The 27,154-nt window shown below is 35.1% G+C and overlaps 1 protein-coding gene and 1 long non-coding RNA gene across 2 annotated transcripts; both read left to right on the forward strand.

Annotated features, from left to right (window-relative positions):
• Positions 1-1,548: 1,548 nt before the first annotated feature.
• LOC128548166 (uncharacterized) lies at positions 1,549-17,208 on the forward strand. The gene is made up of 6 exons (XM_053522591.1): positions 1,549-1,744; positions 3,031-3,175; positions 3,953-4,074; positions 4,694-5,032; positions 11,580-11,673; positions 17,146-17,208. The coding sequence occupies exons 1-6, from the start codon at positions 1,728-1,730 to the stop codon at positions 17,206-17,208; spliced, it is 780 nt and encodes a 259-aa protein (XP_053378566.1). The 5' UTR covers positions 1,549-1,727.
• A 4,873-nt stretch (positions 17,209-22,081) lies between these two features.
• Positions 22,082-26,376, forward strand: LOC128548451 (uncharacterized). Its single transcript, XR_008367054.1, has 3 exons — positions 22,082-22,320; positions 22,730-22,794; positions 22,938-26,376. It is a non-coding gene; the product is annotated as an uncharacterized LOC128548451 (long non-coding RNA).
• The last annotated feature ends 778 nt before the right edge of the window (positions 26,377-27,154 follow it).

Below are 27,154 nucleotides of genomic sequence, written 5' to 3' on the forward strand. Positions count from 1 at the left end.
ACAAGGTTTTTCTATTTCAATACCTACTGACCTAGTTTTTGATCGCAGTTGAACCCAGTTTCAAACTTGACCTAATATCTATCAAGATAAACATTCAGACCAACTTTCATACAGATCCCATGAAAAATATGGCCTCTAAGAGGGAGAACGTTTTTCATTATTTGACCTACTGACCACTTTTTGATGCACGTGACCCACTTTTGAACTTGACCCAGATATCATCAAGATTTAACATTCTGACCAATTTGTTTTGGAATCCATTCACAAGTATGGCCTCTAGAGAGGTCACAAGGTTTTTCTATTTTTAGACCTACTGACCCAGTTTTTGACCGACATGACCCCGTTCGAACTTGACCTAGATATCATCAAGATGAACATTCAGACCAACTTTCATACAGATCCCATGAAAAATATGGCCATTAGAGAGGTCACAAGGTTTTTTTTTTATTATTTGACCTACTGACCTATTTTGGATGGCACTGACCCCTTTCGAACTTTTACCTAAAAATCATCAAGTAAACATTCAGACCAACCCTTTTATACAGATCCCATGAAAATATGGGCCCCGAGAGATGTCACAAGGTTTTTCATTATTTGACCTACTGACCTTGTTTTTGAGGGCACGTGACCCACTTTCGAACTTGACCTAGATATCATCAAGGTGAACATTCTGACCAATTGTCATGAAGATCTCATGAAATATATGGCCTCTAGAGAGGTCACAAGGTTTTTCTATTTTTAGACTTACTGACCTAGTTTTTGACCGCACGTGACCCAGTTTCGAACTTGACCTAGATATCATCAAGATGAACATTCAGACCAACTTTCATACAGATCCCATGAAAAATATGCCTTTAAAAGGTCACAAGTTTTCTATTATTTGACCTACTGACCTAGTTTTTGATGGCACGTGACCCAGTTTCGAACTTGACCTAGATATCATCAAGATGAACGTTCTGACCAATTTTCATGAAGATCCTTGAAATATATGGCCTCTAGAGAGGGCAACCCAAAGGGTTTTTTTTTATTTTTAGACCTACTGACCTAGTTTTTGATGGCACGTGACCCATTTCGAACTTGACCTAGATTTTCATCAAGGTGAACATTCTGACCAATTTTCATGAAGATCTTTTGAAATATATGGCCTCTAGAGAGGGCCACAAGGTTTTTCTATTTTAGACCTACTGACCTAGTTTTTGATGGCACGTGACCCAGTTTCGAACTTGACCTAGATATCATCAAGATGAACATTCTGACCAACTTTCATAAAGATCCCACAAAAAATGTGACCTCTAGTGTGGTCACAAGCAAAAGTTTACGGACGGACGGACGGACGCTGCGTGATCACAAAAGCTCACCTTGTCACTATGTGACAGGTGACCTAAAAATCAAACTCTGTACATTTATTTATTTATAAAAATATAATTCTGATGCTTCAGTATTTAACCACTAGGGCTAAAGTCCTCGCAGTTCAATTCCTACGCATCTGAACTCTGTAGTGAATTAGAAGATAAACCAATCAAAGGCCTATAAGAACTTAATGAAAACTTGTGCTGTTTAAATATGGTATTTTCATCTAGTATTTCTATAAATAATTGTTACTGGGTCCAATTATAGAAGGATGTGTTACAATTACTGGACCTGGCAGGCTTCATGGATCAAAAGGAACAGCGTCAATTTACGCCATAAGCTGGCTGAACTCCTTTGCAGAAAAGAATGCTGATAAAATGCCAGACTCCACACGGTACAACAACTTATTTCCATAAACTGCTTTCTATATTAAATTGATTCAAAATTTTCCTTCCGGTGCCAGTTTAAGTAACTGCTGTAGGGCTCCATTTATTTATTTAGGTTTTATGGAACACCAACACAGTATAGTTTATATGGCACCAAACAGGAATAAAAATTTTCGTTCCCCATCTCATTTACATCGCAATAAAAACAGCACATTTAGTTGGTTGTTGTCTTAGTTTATTATCACAAGACATCAACTCAACCTTAAGTAATATGCCAGCATTTTCATCAAAATTCTTACCCACCCAGCCAGTATCGTTCCAAATTCCATCCCTATTCGTTATGCTATACAGTTCCTAGACCAATATTTCTATTAAATCCATGATGATACTTACTTTTGCAGCTTGACTTTCCAAGAACTTTCGGATAATCCCCAGGTGTTTATGTTTTTCAGGTTTTTTTTTTTATTCTGACCATGAGCTTTTGTAAACAAAGCAAGCTAATGAACTGACGGCATTTACCAAAAAGTTTTAAATATGCTTACTTAACTATCAACTGTCTGTTGGCCACGGATTGTGCATTTATTAACAAAATATTTTAAATGTAGTTTTTGTTTACAAAAACAAAATGGTGTTGTGTTGATTTCATGGACCTAAGCACCAATATTCGTTATCAATGTGCCTGAGTGCACATGGTGATTTAGCGCATGCATTATATAAACCAAAGTAGCTAAATAAATCCTATTATGATCACGAAGTATTGGTTTTATTTGAACATGTTAGCATGTAAGAAACAGAAAATTCATTGATCTTCAACAAATAGCATAAAATAAAAAGAAAATTTGTTTGTTTGCAGTGTGAAAATATTGAACTGTCTCCCTTACTGGTGAAGATATATTTCGATATCACACTGCAATCAAACAAATATCCTCTTTGCCAGTTTGTTTCTCCTGGTGTAAACTTTGATGGTAAATAAGTACTTTATGTTTCAAATCAAAAACTGTGATAGTAACAGAGATATTTGACTTTATCAGAAATTTTAACAAAATATTCTAAGTTAAAAAGGGGCATAATTCTGTCAAGATTCAAATCAGAGTTATGGGGATTGTTTCTTCTGGTGTAGACTTTGATATCAAATACCTGTTTAGAGTTTCAATTTGATACCTTTGACAGTAACAACGACATTTGACTGTATCGAAAACTTTAACCAAAGCCGGCGCCAGGGTGAGTGCAGTAGCTCTAAATTTTCTTCGAAACGTCAAGTTAAAAACCAAAAAACTTTATATACACTTTGCAGATTGCACTTGCCATGCTGCCTCACGAAAACAACAATATACGAAATGTATTGTGATGATGCAAAAGCTCAACTCCAGACCTGTGTCAGCTTTCAACATATGTTAAAGATTTGGAGAAATGAACTGCAACATATCAAAATCCCAAAGGTTAGTTAACGCAAATGTAGCCTGAATAAGTTTAAGTAAACCTAATTACTAACAAGAGGGTCATGATGACCATGTATCGCTCATCTGAGTAATATGTTCCACGTTTCAAATGATGCTGAAATAACTTCTAATGCTTCTAGCTAATCCTAATACTACAATGAGCCTGATCCAAGGAAAAGAACAGGTTACAAAAACATACTTACAACATTAACTTTCATACAAACTGCTCCTAATAAGAATTCTGTTCATCCCATTAATCAGTACCACTGGTAACCTTAAAACAAGATAGCAGACAATAACAGATACACGGAATACATTACTCTAACAAAAGGTACATGATGGTACCATATCACTCACATTATTTTAGTTGCTTGCTTCAAGAAATTTCTTTGCTTAAGCTTCACTAACAAAAGATAGATGAGTAGGTCATGGTACAGATTATTCAAGATAACTACTGAAATCTGCTTAAAAATTTAAGCTGATGGTCAAAATCTCTTTGCTGTAGCTTCAAAAACGAAATAATAGGTCAGTAGGTCATGACAATTCAATATGAATACCGAGATCTGTATCACACATTCTAATATGCTTCTATAGGTTAAAACACTCAGACACTAGAATGACATCACATTAACGTGTGGTGACTTCAATGTTTTTGTTGCTACAAAAAAAAAGGAGCACTACAGAATTCCTTCTCAATTTAGGGGGGTATATATTTCTTGTTTTTCAGTTGACAATTATTAGAACAAAACTTGTAATAGCATAGCTTTCTCTTATCAGAAGACACGATTCACAGTATGCGACACGTGCTGCAAAATCAAAGAAGCAAGGTCAAAATGTACAGACAAAGAATCCCGTGCAAAATGTGACGAGAGACGAGATGAACATCTTAAACAACAAAAGTAATTTTAAACTTTGTTCAGGGTATTGAAATAATGCATCCAGCGTTTTTTTAACACCAATTTGGGAATGGAGCCAAGGCAATAACAATTGGGAAAATTCCGTTGGAAAATGCCTAAATTTGGAATTGTTGAGTGGTACCTTCTATTAAAAATTTAAAATTCAAACAAGAGGGTCATGATGACCGTAGAGCCCTCACCTGAGTAATATGAGCTACGTTTCAAATGTCCAACTGATGATTTTTAGAATTCTTTTTTTTTTGAAGATTTTCCAATGTACAATCAAGTAACCCCTGGGTCGGGGCCAATTTTAACCCACGAATCAGGATTTGAACAAAATTTGTACAAGTCTACTAGGCAATATTAACTATCAAATATCTAAGATCTAGGCCTTCTGGTTTCTGTTTAGCAAATTTATGAAGCCTCATTACCGCCCAATGCGCAGGTGCCCTCGGGACGGATATTTCTATCCAATTCGTAAACACATGACAGATATTATTTATTGTTCTCTAATGGTGCATACAAACATGGGAATTCAATTTCTGTATTCAATGCAAACTGTAAGTTTATAAAAAATGCTTTATATCAAACCTTCAACTGCAGTGCACATTACTATTTGCAGTGCAGAAAGACAGAAGTACTACAAACACATTTCTAAAGCAAAACAACAGCCAAAAAAGTACCTGAGCATAATCATGGACGCCATGGACCAGGACAAAACAGCACTGCCAAGACTAGCAACGACTCCAAAAACACTTGGTAATTTGTGGAGGGTTAAAGTTGGCCTTATGGCAGCATTGGTCCATGGCGTCGGCATTTATGGTTTCTTCGATGCTTACCAGTGGGGGCACGGTTCATCCTATACTATCTCGGCCCTGGTCCATGTGCTGCTGATGCTAGACTCCCTTCCAGATGTTCTGTATCTCCAACTGGACAACTGTCCTGGACAAAACAAAAACAGGTATACCTTATTCAAAAATGAGTTAAAGTTTTCTTGCATAATAAATAAAGATTTCCTGTATTTTTACATTATTAATACAAGTGCCAAACAAGAGCTGTCTGATGACAGCGCGCTCGACTATTCGAAGAATTGATTGAAGTAGGGGACTAATAATGGAATCTGACCAGTTCAAACAAGAGGACCATGATGGTCCTGAATCGCTCACCTATCCCCACAAGACCCAGTGTTGAACTGAGTATGACGTCGTTATTTCTATTATTTGACATAGTGACCTAGTTTTTGAGCACATGTGACCTAGATATCATCAAGATAAAAAATTCTGACCAATTTTCATGAAGATCCATTGAAAAATATGGCCTCTAGAGAGGTCACAAGGTTTTTCTATTATTTGACCTAATGACCTAGTTTTTGAAGGCACGTGACCCACTTTTAAACTTGACCTAGATATCATCAAGGTGAACATTCTCACCAATTTTCAAGAAGATCTCATGAAAAATATGGCCTCTAGAGAGGTCACAAGGTTTTTCTATTTTTCGACCTACTGACCTAGTTTTTGACCGCACATGACCCAGTTACGAACCTGACCTAGATATCATCAAGCTGAATATTCTCACCAGTTTTCATGAAGATCCATTGAGAAATATGGCCTCTAGAGAGGTCACAAGGTTTTTCTATTTTTAGACCTACTGACCTAGTTTTTGACCCCACGTGACCCAGTTTCGAACCTGACCTAGATATCATCAAGGTGAACATTCTGACCAATATTCATGAAGATCTCATGAAAAATATGGCCTCTAGAGACGTCACAAGGTTTTTCTATTTTTAGATCTACTGACCTAGTTTTTAACCCCACGTGACCCAGTTTCGAACTTGATCTAGATATCATCAAGGTAAACATTCTGACCAATTTTCCTGAAGATCCATTGAAAAATATGGCCTCTAGAGAGGTCACAAGGTTTTTCTATTTTTAGACCTACTGACCTAGTTTTTGACCGCATGTGACCCAGTTTCGAACTTGACCTAGATATCATCAAGGTGAACATTCTGACCAATTTTCATGAAGATCTCATTGAAAAATATGGCCTCTAGAGAGGTCACAAGGTTTTTCTATTTTTAGACCTACTGACCTAGTTTTTGATCCAACATGACTCAGTATTGAACTTGACCTAGATATCATTAAGGTGAACATTCTGACCAACATTCATGAAGATCTCATGAAAAATATGGCCTCTAGAGAGGTCACAAGGTTTTTCTATTTTAGATCTACTGACCTAGTTTTTACCCCCACGTGACCCAGTTTCGAACTTGACCTAGATATCATCAAGGTGAACATTCTGACCAATTTTCATTAAGATCCATTGAGAAATATGGCCTCTAGAGAGGTCAAAAGGTTTTTCTATTTTTAGACCTAATGACCTAGTTTTTGACCCCACCTGACCCAGTTTCGAACTTGACCTAGATATCATCAAGGTGAACATTCTAAACAATATTCATGAAGATCTCATGAAAAATATGGCCTCTAGAGAGGTCACAAGGTTTTTCTATTTTTAGACCTACTGACCTAGTTTTTGACCCCACGTGACCCAGTTTCGAACTTGACCTAGATATCATCAAGGTGAACATTCTGACCAATTTTCATGAAGATCTTGTGAAATATATGGCCTCTAGAGAGGTCACAAGGTTTTTCTATTTTTAGACCTACTGACCTAGTTTTTGATGGCACGTGACCCAGTTTCGAACTTGACCTAGATATCATCAAGGTGAACATTCTGACCAACTTTCATAAAGATCCCATGAAAAATGTGACCTCTAGAGTGGTCACAAGCAAAAGTTTACGGACGCACGGACGGACGACGGACGCCGCGCGATCACAAAAGCTCACCTTGTCACTTTGTGACAGGTGAGCTAAAAAGGAACCGAGATCTTATGGTGATGCAAGTTGTGTGCAAGTTTGGTTATAATAAAATCATAAATGAAACCACTATCGTGCAGACAGGAAATTGCTGCACATGCACACACACAAATTGTGACCCTTTAAGGGGCAATAACTCTAGAACCCATGATGGGATCTGGCCAGTTTTCGAAAGGAACCGAGATATGTCAATACAAGTTTTGTACCAGTTAAAAATAAAAACAAGAGGACCATGATGGTCCTGAATCGCTCACCTCTTCCCACATGACCCAGTTTTGAGTATGACGTCGTTTTTTCTATTATTTGACATAGTGACCTAGTTTTTGAGCTCATGTGACCCAGTTTTGAACTTGACCTAGATATCATCAAGATAAAAATTCTGACCAATTTTCATGAAGATCCATTGAAAAATATGGTCTCTAGAGAGGTCACAAGGTTTTTCTATTATTTGACCTATTGACCTAGTTTTTTAAGGCACGTGACCCAGTTTCAAACTTGACCTAGATATCATCAAGGTGAACGTTCTGACCAATTTCCATGAAGATCTTGTGAAATATATGGCCTCTAGAAAGGTCATAAGGTTTTTCTATTTTTAGACCTACTGACCTAGTTTTTGACCGCACGTGACCCAGTTTCGAACTTGATCTAGATATCATCAAGATGAACATTCAGACCAACTTTCATACAGATCCCATGAAAAATATGACCTTTAGAGGTTCACAAGGTTTTTCTATTATTTGACCTACTGACCTAGTTTTTGAAGGCACGTGACCCAGTTTTGAACTTGACCTAGATATTATCAAGGTGAACATTCTGACCAATTTTCATGAAGATATCATGAAATATATGGCCTCTAGAGAGGTCACAAGGTTTTCCTATTTTTAGATCTACTGACCTAGTTTTTGAGCGCACGTGACCCAGTTTCGAACTTGACCTAGATATCATCAAGATGAACATTCAGACCAACTTTCATACAGATCCCATGAAAAATATGGCCTTTAGAGAGGTCACAAGGGTTTTCTATTATTTGATCTACTGACCTAGTTTTTGATGGCACGTGACCCAGTTTCAAAATTGACCTAGATATCATCAAGGTGAACGTTCTGACCAATTTTCATGAAGATCTTGTGAAATATATGGCCTTTAGAAAGGTCACAAGGTTTTTCTATTTTTAGACCTACTGACCTAGTTTTTGACCGCACGTGACCCAGTTTCGAACTTGACCTAGATATCATCAAGATGAATATTCAGACCAACTTTCATACAGATCCCATGAAAAATATGGCCTTTAGAGAGGTCACAAGGTTTTTCTATTATTTGACCTAATGACCTAGTTTTTGACGGCACGTGACCCAGTTTCGAACTTGACCTAGATATCATCAAGGTGAACGTTCTGACCAACTTTCATGAAGATCTTGTGAAATATATGGCCTCTAGAGAGGTCACAAGGTTTTTCTATTTTTAGACCTACTGACCTAGTTTTTGAAGGCACGTGACCCAGTTTCGAACTTGACCTAGATATCATCAAGGTAAACATTCTGACCAATTTTCATGAAGATCCATTGAAAATTATGGCCTCTAGAGAGGTCACAAGGTTTTTCTATTTTTAGACCTACTGACCTAGTTTTTGATGGCAGGTGACCCAGTTTCGAGCTTGACCTAGAATTTACCAAGATGAACATTCTGACCCATTTTCATAAAGATCCCATGAAAAATTTGACCTCTAGAGATGTCACAAGGAAAAGTTAATGGACGCACGTACGCACGGACGACGGACACCGCGCGATCACAAAAGCTCACCTTGTCACTTTGTGACAGGTGAGCTAAAAATGATCAAAATTGCTTGCAAAATGTGGTCTCATCCTGTTCACAAGAACTTGTAGCGGAACGTACGAAGGGCTACAAAAATAAAATAGCTCACCCTGTCACAATTTAGTGGATAATTCGGGGTTTTTCCTGGAATTCGAAATGGCCCTTGGCCGATTTTCACCTCTACGGCTCCTAAACTCTGTCCAAATATTTTTAACCGTCTAATCCATTTCAACTACTTAAAAAAACCTAGTGTAATAAATTCTCATGTTGGGAAGTCATCAAACAACCATGTATAATTTTTCCATTACAAATTGGTTATATTGGACCATTTCACAATTACAATATTTCACAATTTTTCATATCGATGAAATAAAACCAATATAGATTATCGAGCTCTGCATGTATTTAGTTATTTGGCATGACGTGTTATAAAATTTCTAACTAACAACTTCAGCCTTCCATTTGATCTATATGGAAAGATGAATGGGGTATGTTGTAATAACTGAATTTACGATTCAATAAAAATCTCCTTTTTCAGATTTGACTGTATTTTGGGCATACCTTCCATATGAATAGCTGATGCGTATTCTCAAGAAGGTAAAACTTTCGTTCCCTCATGGTAGGATTTCTCACACCTACACGAGGACATAGACCAATATAACAGCAGTGTGCGTATACTACAACACATCCAGAACTTCATAGGCAGTAACACTACTCCATTCAGTACTGAAAAATTTAATTTAATGAACAACACTTCAATTGAAACTGTTACAGCCTTTACTTTTTATATGGAATTTTTTACTGACATAATGGGAATAAAATAGCTGTTCTCAGTGAGGTTAACTATTTAGCCAAATTGAACAATCTTTTTATTAACCTTTAGGCCTGCTAACTCTTCTTCCCATAATGGAACTGGTAGATCATTCAATTATGCACATTCACCTTTTATCATTTGAAGAGGTTGTTTACTAAAAATTTTTACGACTGGATAGCAAAAAGTGTAGACCATGACTCAGACTGCATCATAATGTGCAGGCTAATCTTGGTCGCACTAGTCGCAAAGCAAATCTTACTGGTGCCAGTAGGCTAAAGGTTAATGTCAAACTATATTAGGCTCCAGACTAGTGGGTCCCTGACAGAAGCAGCAAGTTAAAAAACATAAAAAATAACAATACCAATGAGTCACTGCCTTGCTGTGGTTGTGTGCTGTCGCTCATCTGAATTTTTTTTTTTGTATTATATAAAAATGATTTGTCCTACTCTCCCTGCAACCTTGGGTCCAATACTATTTAATTATTTTTTTTTTTTTTCAATATTTTGAAAAGTTTATTAAGTAATTAAGAACAAGAATCATTTACTTCTTACTTATTGTAATTACAATTAATTAAAATCCAAACAACTAGCTCAAAAATAATGATTTCAATCTCTATATTCTACATTACAGTACTAACTGTCACTAACCATGCAAATAAATCTATTGGCTATAGTACAGATAGTTGTCATACTGTGGGTATAAATTTCACACTAATACTTGGTCAACTAAAAGAGCACAATATTAATATAAACTGGATAATTTATGAACCTGAAACTGTTGACTGGACAAACTGATGAATATTAAGTCAACCAAGAGTCATTACAATAACTACAGACAGTAACTTTGAAAGACATTAATGTTTCTGAAATGCAATAATGACTTAATAAACAAGCTACTGATTTATAAATCTGAATAGTGTCACTGACAGAGTTGTAAACTTTGAAGTGTATCATATTGTTTCGAAAATACATAATGACTTATAAAGTACATCTTACAATACGTATTTGATAGTACAACCATAATTCTAATTTGTGAATATAATTATGGCCAAGATCATAATATAGTTCTATCTGTTTCCGTGATGTAACACGTTGTCCACCATTTATGATGAAAAACTGTTTGCAAGTTTTTAAAGCAATAGCTTTGACATAGTTTTATGAGAACAGTAGCGGTCACTTTAACATAATACTTAACCAAGAAAACTGAGATTTACTAAGTTCAAAAGGAGTGCATATAAGTCATGCAATAAGCAGGTCTGGAGTTATGTTTCTTGCTATAATCAGGAACAGGCTTATGATGGGAACAAGTGTTGCAAAGTTTCAAAGCTAATAGCTTTGATGAGATAAAGTTTTGGACCTAAAACATAAAACTAACCAATAAGTCTGACAATACTTTTCTAAGTTTCCAAAAGGGGCAATTAATTATTTGCAGAAAACAGGATGGAGTTATGTTTTTTTGCTGTACAGATCCTCAGCTTATTGATGGTAACAAGTGTTGCAAGTTTAAAAGTAATACTTCTTATGATTAGTTTATGAGAAGGCGGTCTGAACTAAACATAAAACTTAATACCAGCAACTCATTTACCACCGTCAGATTAAGGAAGACAGTTAACTTTTTTCTCTTTCCAAAAAATCATGATCTAAAAAAGTGAGGCCATAATGGCTTAGATTTTGTAGATTTATCAGTATAGTAGAAGGTCACAGATGGAAAGTTTATAGTTTAAGACTACAGAAGGTTTACAGACAGTAAACAGAACAAGCGCATGTCCTTCTAAACAAGAGAGTGATGGAAGACAACTATTTGAAAATATGGGATAATAAAGTGCTCTTGACCAGTAATTGTAAGGTACTGATATAACTAATAATATGAAATTCCTGTTTTCCCAAACTTTTCAAGGCCATGTCATTGTCAAAACCGAACCAAACCGACTTAATTGATACAGGATGGAGATCTTAATGGTTTTCAATGTGATATATTATCAGCAATGAACAAAATTTATTACATTGCAGAACTGTCCAGTATGGTTATCAAGAGCAAGACGTCCTCATCAATATCATCACTGATAACATTATGAATCATGTTCCAGAAAATCCAACATTTACGGTAAATTTCCTCGGACAGTTCTTACCAAAAAAAAAGTCTTATTACAGTAGGTTTCTGTACTAATTTCATTTTACATGTTGAAAGAGTTAAAGAGAAAACGTATAGGCAAAACGGTTACATGTTTTCGGATCAATTCTAACTTTGCGTCCTGTGTAGTCAAATCAGCCAGCCTAATCCATGCAGTCTGATCTCAGATCGGCACCTTCTGACAACCATTAAGTACCGTTTTAGTAAGCCAACTAGTCTCTCAAAACAGTTTAATACCGTACATGGTCCAAATTGAAAGCTGCCAATTAATACCAGTAAAGGTATACATAACACCTCTCAAAAACACTAGAAACATGGAAAAACTCCCACAGTCCTTTAACCAAACAAAAAAAATAAAAGGCTGTTTGATTGAGCCTACTTTCCTTTATGCTCTATACCGTGACTTTGAACATTTGAATGGACTTTGAGAGCAAAATTTAAGAATGAGTGACTTAAAGATTAATATAACAATAGCAATGATTACATTGATGCACATAAACAAATACCAGCATGGACATACAACTTCACTTAATTTGTTTGATCACCATACCATGAACTTGATTTTCAATAACTTGCAAAGCAAGCAGGTTTTCTAGGGAAAATACCACAATTTGTATTGCAATTTTTTATTGCCGATAAATTGTCAAATTGTGGAAAGTGTAAAAAATCATGAAAATTTTCAACATTAATATCCAACCTAATACCAATACAATAATCTACTTTCAAAATTTGAATTTCTTTACTGTTTCTGGACATGGACATATTTTTTGCTAACCACCCAGGAAGAAAAGAGTACACGTAATTAGATTAGGTTGGAATATGGCCCCATGATATCAGATTGAAAAAATGCCATTGGGTAGATTATACATAGAGAAATCAATGCCAGTATTAACATAAACTTTTATCTCCTGAAGTAGCTGTTATAACTTTCCACACTCTGAATCGGGGGTGGTAGAGGAAATTCCACGGAATTGGGTCAAGACACTGTCACCTGATTATTGGATTCACAACTGCATAAACCCAGCATTTGGTGATGAGACATTCGGCTTTTTAGACTAATGTCGATCTTATCGTATCTTCTCATCAATCAAAAAACATTATCCACCTTTAAAGAATGCATCTGGCAGAAAAAACACTTCTATATTTCATTTAACACTATACAATTAAATTGATGTCCAAGCCATTCGATAATCTTAAGACTCGAGTCCTATAGAACTTTATGTTCATTTAACAAGACATTGCAAAATGTATAACAAGAGCCCATGTTAGACATGCTAATAATCAATCCCCCCCGCCGGGTATATTTATAATTGAAGGCTAAAGGGTCCTGCAAGTTAGTGCTGAAAGTATTAATTTTGGACAGTTGCTATGATTGTTTTTTTCTATTTGGCTACTGTAACAAAGACGGAAATGGAAAAGCTAACAGGGAACAAGAGTGTCCAGTAATGTCACAATATATACCCGTGCTAGCAAATTTTCTTTACTCTAGAGGCCAGCTGTATTTGCAAATGGAATGTTATCATTTTTGTCTGGTAGTTTTAGTAATCATTGTAAGTCTTTTGGTTTTTTTTTAAGTTTCACAAAAAACTTCCTTACCAGTAAAAGACAACTTATATATAATAAAATACATCCTAAACTTTGGAGAGTACATAATCATCTATTTCTTGGGGTGGTAAAACCACAAAAAGTGGTCCTTTGTTTTTTACCTCCACGGTCGACATTATAAAAATTTTACTATATAAGTTATTTATAGTAATCAACTAAGGTAAGTTAATCTAAAAAAAAAAAAAAAAAAAAAAAAAAAAAAAAAAAAACAAAATTGCAAGTCCACTACAAAAATCTTTACCGTAGAGATTGGTCAAACTAACTACAATACTCTCAAAATTTGGATTTAGTCTTATGCACTTGTACTTCATGAGAAATGTGATCTTGAGTTTTTTCCCTTACTACTAGTATGAAAAGTTGATCAATAACTAAAGCTATTAAAAGTCACCAACAAAGGGAAGTAATTCGAGATGAGAAGGGAACTGCGCATGACACTGTCCATGATGGTGTATAAGTGTGCCAACTATACATCAAAATCCCTCCATGCATGAAGAAAGAAATGCTTTGACAAATCATTCTTGAATCTGACCTTGGCCTCTAAGTGTGACCTTGACCTTAGACCCTAGTGACCTTGGATCTTCTGTGTACTGACACTCCTTTCATGGTGGTGAACATTTGTTTCCAAGTTATACATCAAACTATCCCTCTATGCATGAAGAAGAAATGCCCAAACAAGGTTTTCATCTTCTATTCCTATACAACCTCTAAGTGTGACCCTTGACCTTAGATCCTAGGTACCTGAGTTTCTTTGTCGAGCATGACACTCCGCCACATGGTGGTTAACATATTGTGCCAAGATATACAAAATCCCTCCATGCAGATAGAAGAACTGCTCCGGTTCAATTTTTTTTAAAGTGAAAATAGATAAAGGGGAATAACTCAAAAATAATCAAGTAAGTTATTGTTCTTTGCACACTGCAGCTTCCTCCCATGTGTTCTATCATGTATTAAGTTTGAAGAAAATCCCTCCAGTACTTTTGGGATTATGCTTCAATAAGGACAAAATCTGTTGTTTAAGAAAATATGATAAAGAGGGAATAACTCAAAAATAGGCAAGGTAGAGTTATTTATTATTCTTGCACATTCTACACTTCCTCCTAATTTTCTTTTCTATCAGTAGTATGAACGTTGAAGAAATTCCCTCCTGTACTTAATTGGAGTTTATGCTCCGGACAAATTCTTTTTAAGAAAAATTGATAAAGGATAACTTCAAAAAATAGGCAAGGTAGAGTTTTTGTCTTGCACATTGCAACTACCTTCCCCAATGTGTTGTCTTTCAGTGTAAATGAATTTGAAGAAAATCCTCCATGTACTTTTTGGAGTTATGCTCCGACAAAGATCGTTGGCGAGACCGCCCACGGACGAGACAGCAATTCTAATATATCCCCTTCGCTCTTTGGCGGGGGAACATTAAAATTTGCCAACATCATCACAAATATGCTTATTGTACCTTGGGGGATGTCTCTAGATAGGTTTTCACATCACTACACTTTCTGGTTACATGCCCGAATGCAGAAATTGAAATACACATGAACTTTAGTCCTTAAAATTTGCAGACTTTTGACCACAAGGTATAGACCTTTGTTTGGTGATGGGATGAATCTCAACAAATGAGGAACCTTCGCAACCCCATATGTCTTTATAATAAAATCGCAGATAGACCAAAATGGAAAAGCAACAATAAAATACTCAAGAAATGGACAACTGAACAAAGTAATGTACATTATTCAACGTTGACGTCACGTAATGTAAAAAGCCATTTAATAATCTAACTTGATAATATCAACTATGACTAAATAATGTAAATATAACTTTGACCGTGTTTAGATTCACTTGTATTTCTGAGGGATCTAATCTTTTAAAATTTTATTGCTTATAGTAAAAGGTCGAATTTTTTTAAGTTTCAACATGAAAAGCAAAGCATGTGAACAAAAATAATATTACATTTGTGACTTTCCACACACTTGAATATATTAAAACTCAGTGAATAAAATTGACAAATACTTTTTCGTCTAATGAAATTTTAAGGACTTTTCCAGGACCTTTCGCAATTTTCAAGGACCTCTGTACAACCATATTCGGGTTGTACCGTTCGGAGTCCATTTCTTTGCTAGACTCAGTGTAAAAATAAAGAAAAGAGGGCCATGATGGCTCTCATAAGCTTAAAATTTTCTACCTTAATAATACCTGGCTCTGCAAATTTTTTCTTTTTTTTTTTCCCCAATTTTTTTTTTTTTTGTTTCCTTACATGATCCTCAGCTTTTGTTTCTCAAGGAAACCTATACCAATCTCATGAATTTACTTGTCCAAGCATGTTGTGTCAAGAACTTAATCAACGTCACCCCTTCATATAAACTCCACCTCTGGTGCCACCTATATTTTTATTGTAGCAATTAATCATTTCAGTCAAGTCGAGTTGTTTGTATCACTGAATTCAGCTGTCTCTAATCAACTTGATTTCACAAGGCTTGTTCTCGAAAAATAATTTGAATTTCAAACTCAGGGATTCTTAAAAATAGATCACAAAAATGACCGATACCCTAAAATTTACTGTTAAAAATCAAGCATTAGCTACCTATACATAGCTCATCAACCATCAAAAACATCTGTATTTAGAAAAAGGAACTGAAATGAACACTCCATGTCTCGCCATTTTCTCCCGTACCTTTACTTGTTCTTTTTTTTCGCCAAATGTCTTCTCAGTATTTTCACCGGAGTCAATTTCTTTAAAATTCACAGACTTTTCAAACGGACTAGCATGGAGAACCGCTGTCTATGGTAACCCAGTCAAAAAGACTCCGGCGGTATCTCTTACTATTAACGATAATAATTCACTCAGGCTTGTGGCCATCGGAAATTATTACGCCCGTGTTTAGGCCGCCCATGGGCTATAGTGACAAAGCATCATTTTGCTTTAAATAATCATTCTTAATGTGAACTTTCTTACTTATTACTTTTTACTTACTTGAAAATATAACTGCGACACGTGTCATTTTGCAACTAAAGAACAGCTTCATCCAATACATACCTAGAGCGCAGCAATTTAGCCGTAGGTAGAAGACAGAGACAAACATTCTTTAATTTTTGCCTAAAATAAAATCCTCTTTACTCCACTAACTGACTTTGCCAACATACTGCATGAATAGGTGGATGGAGGACAATGCTTTCAGACCAAAGTGTTTATTCACAAATCGTACAGAGAGAACACACGTTCCTGCAAGGGCTAGAATTTCTTATCCCTGTCAGAAGACTAAAATTAATAGTTCTTGCATACCTAGCGGGGACAGTATACATTTTCCGAGCACACGCGACAATGGATAGATATTCCTGTCTTCCATTAGGGAAAACCTAGTACTAAAGACATAGCGTGCCACTAAGTGACATCACATAGTACTGAAGACCATTGTGGCATGATTGTGACGGTCATAAACTTTATAAATAATGTCAAGAAATAAACCTTTTGTCTCCACAGCTATTTTGAACATGAGACAGGTCAATGGAAAAATAATCTAACATTTCTGCCAGTGTAAGTCATGTCAGTTTTCTCCCATACACTCAGGAACCAATGGATTATAAAATCAAGTCCGCGAAACCCCACAGTTTTCCAATCTGATGCTTGTTCGCCTCGGTAGGAGGAAAGCATGTAAGATCCTTAAAATTCTGTTGTCTCCTATTGAACAAAAGCAGGCAAACAAGTGCAAATAGTTTTAAGAAAATAATATATATAGATTGACACAAGAACATAAACTTAAATAATCAAACTAAATAACACTTAGTAATTGCAAGGTGTAATTCTATTTTTTTACGCAACTTCAAAAAAGACATGGCAAAACTGTACAGGAAGCGAAGACTACCTCCATAAAAGATGATCCAAAATCAGAAGGGCCAGTGGAGTATCCTTAGCAACCAAACACAGAAAGAATGGACATATGACAGAATTAAAAAGGACATAGAGGCAGTTGCAAAGTAAATACGTATGGTTTTAACCATAAATTTCTAAAAATATAAAAGATCCATTTTGATGTGAGTTCTAGGATCCAGATAATTGTTTCATGCATTAGTTACTCACTTCCTTGATTTTTTTTCTTTTCCGCAATTTACTTGTCCTCACTACCAAACGTTAATTTGTTCAATTATTACTATTATTTTTCTTTTTTTGAAATTTATCTAATTACTTTCTCTTGCAAACAGTTTATACCTTTCACTTTTCATCTGCTTTGAGGGAACATCTCAATATATAGAAATAAATATATCTCAATTCCAGTGATTTGTCCTTGAATAAATCATTGTTTGGAGTTCAGATTTGCGAAGGAATTAATCACTCGGGTCAGCAGCCGAGTGATATAATATTAACGCATTCTGAACGACAAACATGATTTAATCAAAGCAAATCAGTCTTTCGATGAGATAAATTCATTTGATTCTAACACGTTTAATTCAAAGATTTTTTATCACAGTACATCCTTGACGACATGCATTAAATATTTTCCCGTTTTCAATCGGTTTCTTTTCTAGGAGCGTCGCTGCTAATGCCGTTTGATAACCCGCCATGACGTAATTATCCTGTCACTTGCAGTAATTATTCGACCTTTGTTTCCCGAATATAAGAGTGCCTATATCTTCATCTTGAATATACATCATTGATCATGTTGACTCAGTGAACAGATACGGTGCAATTGATCATGGTGACCCTTATGATCGTGATATCTGTTGTCATAAGAAATTTTGCATTGAACCATCACCACAGTGTTGGAAATGTCCGAACTAAGAAAATTGAGTTGGTCAAGATTAATAGAGTTTTTATTCACAAAAACGAAGAAGTTTATTGAAGCATTTTGTCGGTGTTTTACGTCAATATATAAGTGACCTGTCTTACGAATATGACGCATTACAACGGCTGTCCCTGCACACAATTTTTGTAAAATAAATTGCAAATATCGAAAATGAAGTAAATGACAAGATAAATAGAATAATAGGTTAGTGCCTAAGATGGATCAAAGTTTTATCTGGCTCGCACACGGACGATAACCAGGTTCGCTTCGAGCTCACCCCGATAACCCTCCTCCAACCTCGCCAGATAAACTTTCTCATCTACGGCAACTAACCTATTATTCTCTATAACTCTGTACGTGCAGAACAGTGATTTGTTGTATATAAATTCACTCTGATTTTCTGCCTTCTTGTTTAATAAGAAAATGAATCGGATCGGTTAGAATAATATTTAATACAGCCTAGTTTTACCAATAGGCCGGTTTTCCATGACTGAAGAAATCTTTTTTTCTATTGGCAATAATTTAGTCCACTCATGTTTTTACTTGGCTCTTTCGGACCAGAATCAAGGAATAAAACTTCGATACAATTTCCTTCTCTGATTTCTTATACTTATTTTTCCTTTCTCGTCACAAAATTAATCATAAAAGGAAATGCTACTGTCCAGTTTTTATTTTTGCTCATGCTCTCGCTTTCTTACTGCCTTGACGCACATATTCGCAGTTACTTTAGAAGGGAAATGATTCTAAGCAAACTAGTAACGGCACGGTTCGGATAAATACGCATAACCTGCAATTAGTGATGTAATCATAATTCAAAACCCAGACAAAATTTCAGTGTAAACAAAACATTCGGAAGATGGACTTACATTGGCATTGGCAATTTCAGGGTTTTAAAACAAATGATATAAAAATTCAAAGCGTTTTTTTTAACAACATGTCTTGAATTTAATTCTTGTTTCTTCTCATGAAAATAAGATTCCATTTATAACTAAAAGGAATGCTTATGGTGGTTTTCAAAACTAATGAAGCAAAAGTCTGATATACCTATAGGGATAAAAATTTAAAACACAATTTTTTTATGGTGGTCCACCTATTTTTATGATAGCAAATACTTCCTAAGTTTGAAGGAAATAACGGTAGGTACAAAGTTTTGATAGAAATTTTAATAATGCCCATCAGAAAATATTCAGCCATTAAATTTCGAAGTTCAGTGAATTTCCAGTTAAGATGATGAAAAATGTTGCATTTTATGACACAGGAAATATGTATAAACAGTCTTTTTTTTCAACATACAATTGAATGTAATGTGTGGTATGTAGATATGGTTGACTACACTTATTTATCATGTTTGTGGATATATTGGTATCTTAAAAACTGACTATAATAAAAGGATAAGGTGAGAGAGAAGAAAAAAGTCTCCCATTATTTTGAAAAACCACCCTTTATCTGGAACCGTTCACCCACCCGGTGTTCAAAAAACACACTGAAATTCACAGGGCAGATTCGGTCTGGGCAATTGTGAGTTTTTTACACGACAGGACAATTTTATATACACTTGGATACTCTGATCTTTATATAAGATCTTAGTATCGCCTATATCGGATAGAGAAGATTAGGTTAGAGGTCCCGATACTTTTAAATTTATTAAGTGACTCGAGAAAATATCGAAGTCGAGCCTCCTGCCGAGACTTTTTATATTTTTGTTGACAAACTTATTAAATTATAACTTACAAGGCAGTAACCTAATGTTCTATTATCCTACCTTCTAATCTAAATCATTCATTAATATAAAGTTCAAAACTTACCTCCAACTAGAACCGAGTCTGTCCTTACATGCTTTTTCTCAGAAAATTGGGAAGAGCCTTGGCCTTTCACATTGGGGAAATTGTATGTGCGATGATTATTATTGAGGGAAAAAATTATTCCAAACTGCGGAAGTAAACCTTGAAAAAAAAGCACATCCATCTCCCAAGAAACTTCTAGGATCTAGATTAAAGCAAAATTTATCAGACCCCTTCATTTTTGCCTTTATCTAAGGGAGGAGGAAGATTCTGTAATGTAGGATAAATAGAATTACTTTAATTAAATCCTTAATTTTTTCCCCTATATATTTAGATGAAACAGTTTTCAGGCATTATTTTTCATCTGCTAAAATAACTCTCACCGTAGGTATCTTGGATTCAGTGTTGTTATATTTACCGAACACAACAAATGAAACTAACCAGATGTCGAACTAAGGTATTATGACATTGTGCCACTACTATGGATAATGCCCAATCTTACTCTGATCATCATCTCACATGATGTCCCTGAAAATATAATATATCAATATCCTCGATTCATAAAATAAATAGCTTAAAAACTGTTGTCAGAAACATCACATGTTCTACAGAAACAATGATATATTGTCATGGTGGGTACAACTACCTGGAGGAAATAACACGAGTAGGTAATTAATGGAATCTTAAGAATTTGTCCAACCAAATACTATACAAGTGGTCTTTCTTTAAACATTTAGCAAATTTTGCCTCATTTTATTGTTAGGCTAGGAGCTCATTTTCTACTCTAAAGTGCTCCTCCTCTCCTTTGCCCAAGAACTTAAAACAAGAACTAACAAACTTGGATCCTGTTGTTGTGGGATGTTGCAATATTTTGGGAAGATGCTCACGTACGAAAGCGTACTTGGCAAGCACATTGCCCAGAGGCAGTACATTACTACAATACATCACAGTAAAGTAACCTACGATAATTAGGCTTGTCAAACATATTGTTTCTATGCAGTAAATGACCCCTATTAATTTAAAAACCAAGGGGTCCAAATGACCTATAACCCTCAATTTTATAGGTAATGCACATTGCCAATGTTATTTTAATGACAGGCCTGATGGTCAAAGGTCAGAACTTGTAGTGACCGTTAGTAAAAAAGAAGATTCCTCTAGGGTACCAATTGTTTCTGAGATTTCTAATGCTTCGACCGATGATCTTACACTTAATAGGCACGATGCTTCGGGCGTAATTTGCTCAGCAAGTGATCTTCTGGTAATGCATTTCTTAAGAGACAGCTAAGACAGATAACTTATGGGCAACTTAGCTAATACGAGGGATGTTCCAAAAGAAATGCAACACGTATTCGCAATTGTTCGTGTTTAAAGTTAAATGAAAAATATTTTGAACACAATTGAAAGTTGGACATTTTTGTTGTATTTTGTACACATTTTACGAGAACAAAATAATAAATTATTTTTCTACAGAAGTTTGATTAGGATACTGTCATATACACAAGAGATAAAAGGCAGTTTAGTTTCGTAACTGATTTGGCACATACGATTTGTTTGAATGGCTATAAAATGTAGTTGAGCTCCATAATTTAACAACCAAACGTTGAATGATGTAATTGTGTCTCTGTTACTCGAATAAAGTTTTTACTTTTGGAATTGTCTGTATTTTTGTGAGAAATATCCAATTTAATGTTGACATAGATTTTAAACGTATGTATCTCATAGTATAAAAGATATAAAAAGCCGAAGAGGAATTTTCATAGGGAGAAAGGAACTTTGTAATGAAAAATGTCGTAAATACACGATTTGAAAAGAAAACTGCTAATCTACTTCGAATTTGCACATTTTTTAAAGAATTTGGTACATAAGTAATGAGAATAAAATTTAACATACATAAACTGACAACACTTAAAGCAAATTTACAATTGCAGGAAATAATGTAACCAACACTCAAAAAATCAACATTTTTAAAAGAAGACAGATGTTTTAATAAGAATGTGATTTAAAATGTTACAGACTTCAGCAACATGCACTTTAGAATTTTTTAACAAAACGATTTTGTCCTTTTCTTAGTGTTTAGGTACCTTTATAATATACCCGAAAAAAGGGTCAAAATACACATGATTTTTTTACAAAATGAGCATAGCTTGCAAAAAGCGGATCCAGTTGCATTAATTTTCGAACACATTATATGACACACCCAACAGTCCTGTACCATTAGTTTATATTGTTGTAACTTTGGCCTTCCATATAATCGTATGCTATACTGAAAGGTACAATTTTATTCTTCTTGTGGCAAATACTAGTATTTATGTAACATCCTCAGATTGTTTGCAACGTCCACTAGAGACTGTAGAGACTGCTGTTTCTTCAAACATAGGAGCTTTCGTCGGTGTTTGCGTTGGTACTTTCGTAACCACCCTAATTATTGTGGCCATTGCTTTTACCCTTTATAGACGCCTGCGGTAAGACAGTATTGATATACTCTATCATTGGTCAAACAAATATATGAATTAATGCATTGCTTATTTAGCTGTTGAAATTATAGACATTTCGTCGATTTTTACAAATGTAACATAAGTAGCATCTTTACAGCTGCATACAGTTCTACGGGATGAAGACGTTTTATAGGTAATGTTTATGGTAGATGACACATATTATGCATGTTGCACTTCAGAATCAGAAGAAGTGTTAATAAATTAAATGCCATTACAAAATGAGTATTTTGGCGATGTGCATGAATACATAAGATTTATTCCTGGTAATGACAATTCTTTTTTATCAAATACTTGCCAATAGACTGTTTAAAAAGATCAATGTTTCTATGTGTATTGTCCTGACATTTCAAAACAAAATTTTTTGATTTGTTTTCAGATATAGACGAAAGCATACACAGAAAGATGTAAACGATGTTCATGATGCTCATAGACAAAACACAGGTAACTGTAATCATATTTAGTGACTAAATTAAACCTTTATATTCTTAGATTTACAGTTAGGTGAATCTTGGACAAATCTAGCAAAATGGTCAGTGTAACTATTTATTCTCAAATTTATAGCATGAATCTAAAATTTATTTCAGGCACAGGAATTGATAGCGAAACTTCGTTAACATATGAAAGTCTAGATGACGATAAGAAGGAAAGAAATCTGTACAGCCAGCTTTAAGCTTCAAACGAATAGCTTGACTAGGTCACAAAAGAAAATAACGCTTAGTCACATGAAAATGGAAACAACATCGCATGATATTTCAGACTACATCAATTTCAAAATAGAAATAGATAGTGGCATTCATTAGATGATTAATCAAAAATCCCTATTGACATATTGACAGTTTTAATAATAAGTGTTTGTAATTTACGTTGTGTGTTGTGCTGATTCCAATTATCATTACATTTTCGAATTTACAAAACAGTTGCCTTGGTAAATTACCAATGTTGATAAATTGTTTGTATGCTAAGAATAGTTAAGCTGAAACGATCGATCTTCAAACTAGTATAGATCAGAAAACTTTTGAATAGAAATATAACTACACGTGTGTATACATTTTTCCGCAGTAATTTATATTATTAATAAGTTAAAAGTTATAGAATGATATGAAACGTTATATTATCTTATTAACAGTGATGTGTTGCAACACACCATAAATGTTTACTTCACCGAAACTAGACTTTGTGTGAAATATAGCGTGAAATACATGCGATTGTTACTGAGATATTAGCATTACCTTATCAAAACCGTTTGTTCAAAGTCATTTTGACAATTCCAAATTCAGTAAGAATTAAGAGTTTAAGAATAAACAGCGGATATTCAATTAAAGACTAAATGACTTTTTGAAGGATGGTAAAAACGTGGCCCGTGTATTACACGTAATGGAGCTTTATTCGAAAATTATTTAAAGCTTTGTATCATTTTTATTAAGTTTATACACCTAAATAGTTTTGGAAAGCCTTCTTTGATTAACTTATTTCTTCAAACCACCTATAATCATAAACCATTTATTATAATAATACATTTCCATTAAATTCGATCTGACGTATTGCAAGAGCTAAAACTTGTAAAACATTTAAACATTTTTATCCTACCACTACGCATTTATTAGGCCGGTATGTGCTTGCCGTGTAACTTGATGTTTATTCAGTCAATAGAGGTTTAGACTGTATGCTGATGATGGACAATTTTATCTGTTATTTAAGCCAGCAGAGCCTGTTACTAGAATTGAATCCTTACAGCGAGTAGAACATTGTTGCAATGAAATAATCACCTGGATGAATAAAAACATGCTGAAACTGAATGCTGGAAAAACCGAAGTCATTGTCTTTACATCAAAACAAAATGAAAAAACTCACTGATAACATTACAGTGAAAGTTGGTGCGTCTACCATAACACCGCCATCCAGCGTAAGAAACCTAGGCGCAATCCTTGATTCGGAAGTGGACATGGAAAAGCATATAAGTGCCGTATCAGACCAAGTTGCGTCAGATACAACATATAAGGGTCTACATTACCTCCGATGCCACAAGGTCGATAGTACACCCCCTGGTTACCTCACGTCTCGATTACTGTAATGGTCTTTTGTATGGCATTCCAAGGTCATGTTTAAACAAACTTCAGAATGTTCAAAATGCAGCTACACGTCTAATTACGAGAACACGCCGTAACGAGCACATAACACCAGTGCTTAAAGAACTATATTGGCTTTCTGTACGTACCAAACAGGGTGGAGTTTAAGATCCTGACCCACACCTATAAAGCTCTTCATGATCATGCCCCTAAATACATCAAAGACATACTTGATATATACAGACCTTCAAGAAATTTAAGATCACAAAATTCAAATTTACTTGTTGTGCAAAATCACGTACTGTAAAATACGGTGACAGAAGTTTCTGACATGCTGCACCAAGACTGTGGAATGCCCTACCTATTGACATAAGAAACTGTGGAACACTCTCATCATACAAAAAAAATCATTAAAAACACATTTATTTGTAAAATACTTTGGACAGTGACAATGCACATGTGATAGTCTGACTGTGACTTTGTCAGCTTACCAATCTTAATTCTTTTCTTAATCTTGTTATGAATCGTATTTTAAACATTTCAGTGTTGTTTTCTGCGTAAAACTGTTTTAGATGTAATTTGTGTTTAACCAGACAATTTGTACTATTCGTAGTCATATGCATAGATATATTGCAAGTGCGATATTGTTTTAATTTTCATGTAGTAACATGTGTTTAGCATTTAATCATTTTAATTATTATTTAATTGTTTTAAACACGTATCTTAATTCGAAGAATTGATCCGTATCATTTGCTTTTATTTTAATAACTATCTATTGTACATGTATGTCCATTCTATTGTTAAGCAGTTGTAAGCAGTCGTATATTGTAATTCTTAGATCTAAACCATTCTTAGTGGAATGATTTTTTCCTCACATTGTCTTGCACGAAAATGGAGTAAATTTAAGGCAGGGACTGTGGGCATTTAAATTCATCTCAAGTGTGGTTTTCAGCTGCATTTTATCAAGGTCAACGCCACTTTGCTTGTTATATTTTTTACACGAATGCCCTGCTTGTTTTTTTTTTACACGAATGCCATGCTGACACTTAAAAAGGCTATGATTTATAATACACAGAAGGCAAAGCATGAGGTAAGGAATAATGTTTTATTGTAAGGAATCGTGTGTAATAACTGAATCAAGCATGTTCGTAGGAATTTACAAATGAGTAGAATTCTGTGTGGATTATTTTTGTATAAACTTTTCTACAACTTTGTGGATAAACTTAAGTTAAGAAAGACAGTAACCTAATATTCTCTATATATCTCTTCAGTTGCTGTATCAAACTTGACAAAAAAGTGTCATAACTCATGCCTGTTGAACGATCTATAGATATATAAAGACATATAATATACAGTTATGAAATAAATACAAATTACATTTATGGTCAAAAACAGTTAATCTATCTATTATTTATCAGGTTTTCAAGATACCTCTGAAACCCACCGTTTAAGTAAATTTACCGATGAAGATAACATCTCCATAAAAGTTTATTTCATAATATTACTTTACATAAGACAGCTACACACTTTAGAAATCATTCAGTCTCAAAACAAAAATATAAAACTTTTGATCATTACTATCATTATTTTAAGACTCCGGTTACCATAATCCAATACACTTGGTTCGATTCCCGAACAGCTTGGTCTGCTTTGCGTAATAGGTGTTTATGGTGGCCATTCATGTACATTTTGGGGAATCTCATACCCAAACGGAAGACTAGGTCTCCCAACAATAATTAAAACACAACAACTTTACTTCAATTAAAGACATCATGTTATTATTATTATTATTCATATCGGGCAAATACCCACACAGTGATAAATTTATTACAACTAGCACTATGAATTGTCACTTATTTAAAACAGTCAGTGTCAATATGCTTATTTCAATAGATAGATCCTCTGCGGTACCAAATAGGTGACAGAGAGATCAGATCCTCCGCGGTACCATATAGGCGACAGATAGATCAGATCCTCCGCGGTACCATACTGGCGACAGATAGATCAAGTCCTTAGAACACTGTTTTCAAATCAAACGTCTGTCCCTGTATTGCGTAAAGCTTCCTATAATTTGTCCTGCTGTCGTTGTGGAGATATGTGGCCGCTAAGTAATTCTGACATCGCGATAGTAACAACTAAGCACATCTGACTGGCGCGTAGCGGAAACTCAAGCTTAAGGTGTTATGTGACAAACGAAGAATAAAAACTATTTTAAGCCTTCCCCTGATTTGCTTGACCCAGTGGACTAATATGGTAAGTTATTAAAGTGTTACACAACACGCAAGATTTGTTATACCATGCACTACCGTGCTACACCATGTACGGACGAGTTACACTATGTACGGACGCGCTACACCATGCGCTAACGTGCTACACCATGCACTAACGTGCTACACATGCACTGACGTGCTACACCACGCACTAACGTGCTACACCATGCAATAACGTGCTACACATGCACTGACGTGCTACACCATGCACTAACGTGCTACACCACGCACTAACGTGCAACACCACACACTAATGTGTTACACCACGCACTAACGTGCTACACATGCACATATGCACCAACCGGCTGCAGGGCCCCCCAAAACATTAGCCAAACAACAAGGATTACTCGAGAGACACCAAAATATGCACGAGCGAACCTCGAGGCCCTGTAAGATCGTATTTTTAAATTTTGTTGTACGCAGTAACAGGGGAGGCTTAAAATACGTTCACTTTAACACGTTTAA

Source organism: Mercenaria mercenaria, chromosome 14 (assembly GCF_021730395.1).
Source record: "Mercenaria mercenaria strain notata chromosome 14, MADL_Memer_1, whole genome shotgun sequence".
Taxonomy (NCBI): Eukaryota; Metazoa; Mollusca; class Bivalvia; order Venerida; family Veneridae; genus Mercenaria; species Mercenaria mercenaria.

Bases quoted from the DNA above. Each gene is read 5' to 3' on its own strand.
- LOC128548166 (XM_053522591.1), top strand. The intron at 3,176-3,952 runs GTTAGTTAACGC...TTCTCTTATCAG, and splicing joins AACATATCAAAATCCCAAAG to AAGACACGATTCACAGTATG. The intron at 11,674-17,145 runs GTAAATTTCCTC...AAAACTGTACAG, and splicing joins CAGAAAATCCAACATTTACG to GAAGCGAAGACTACCTCCAT.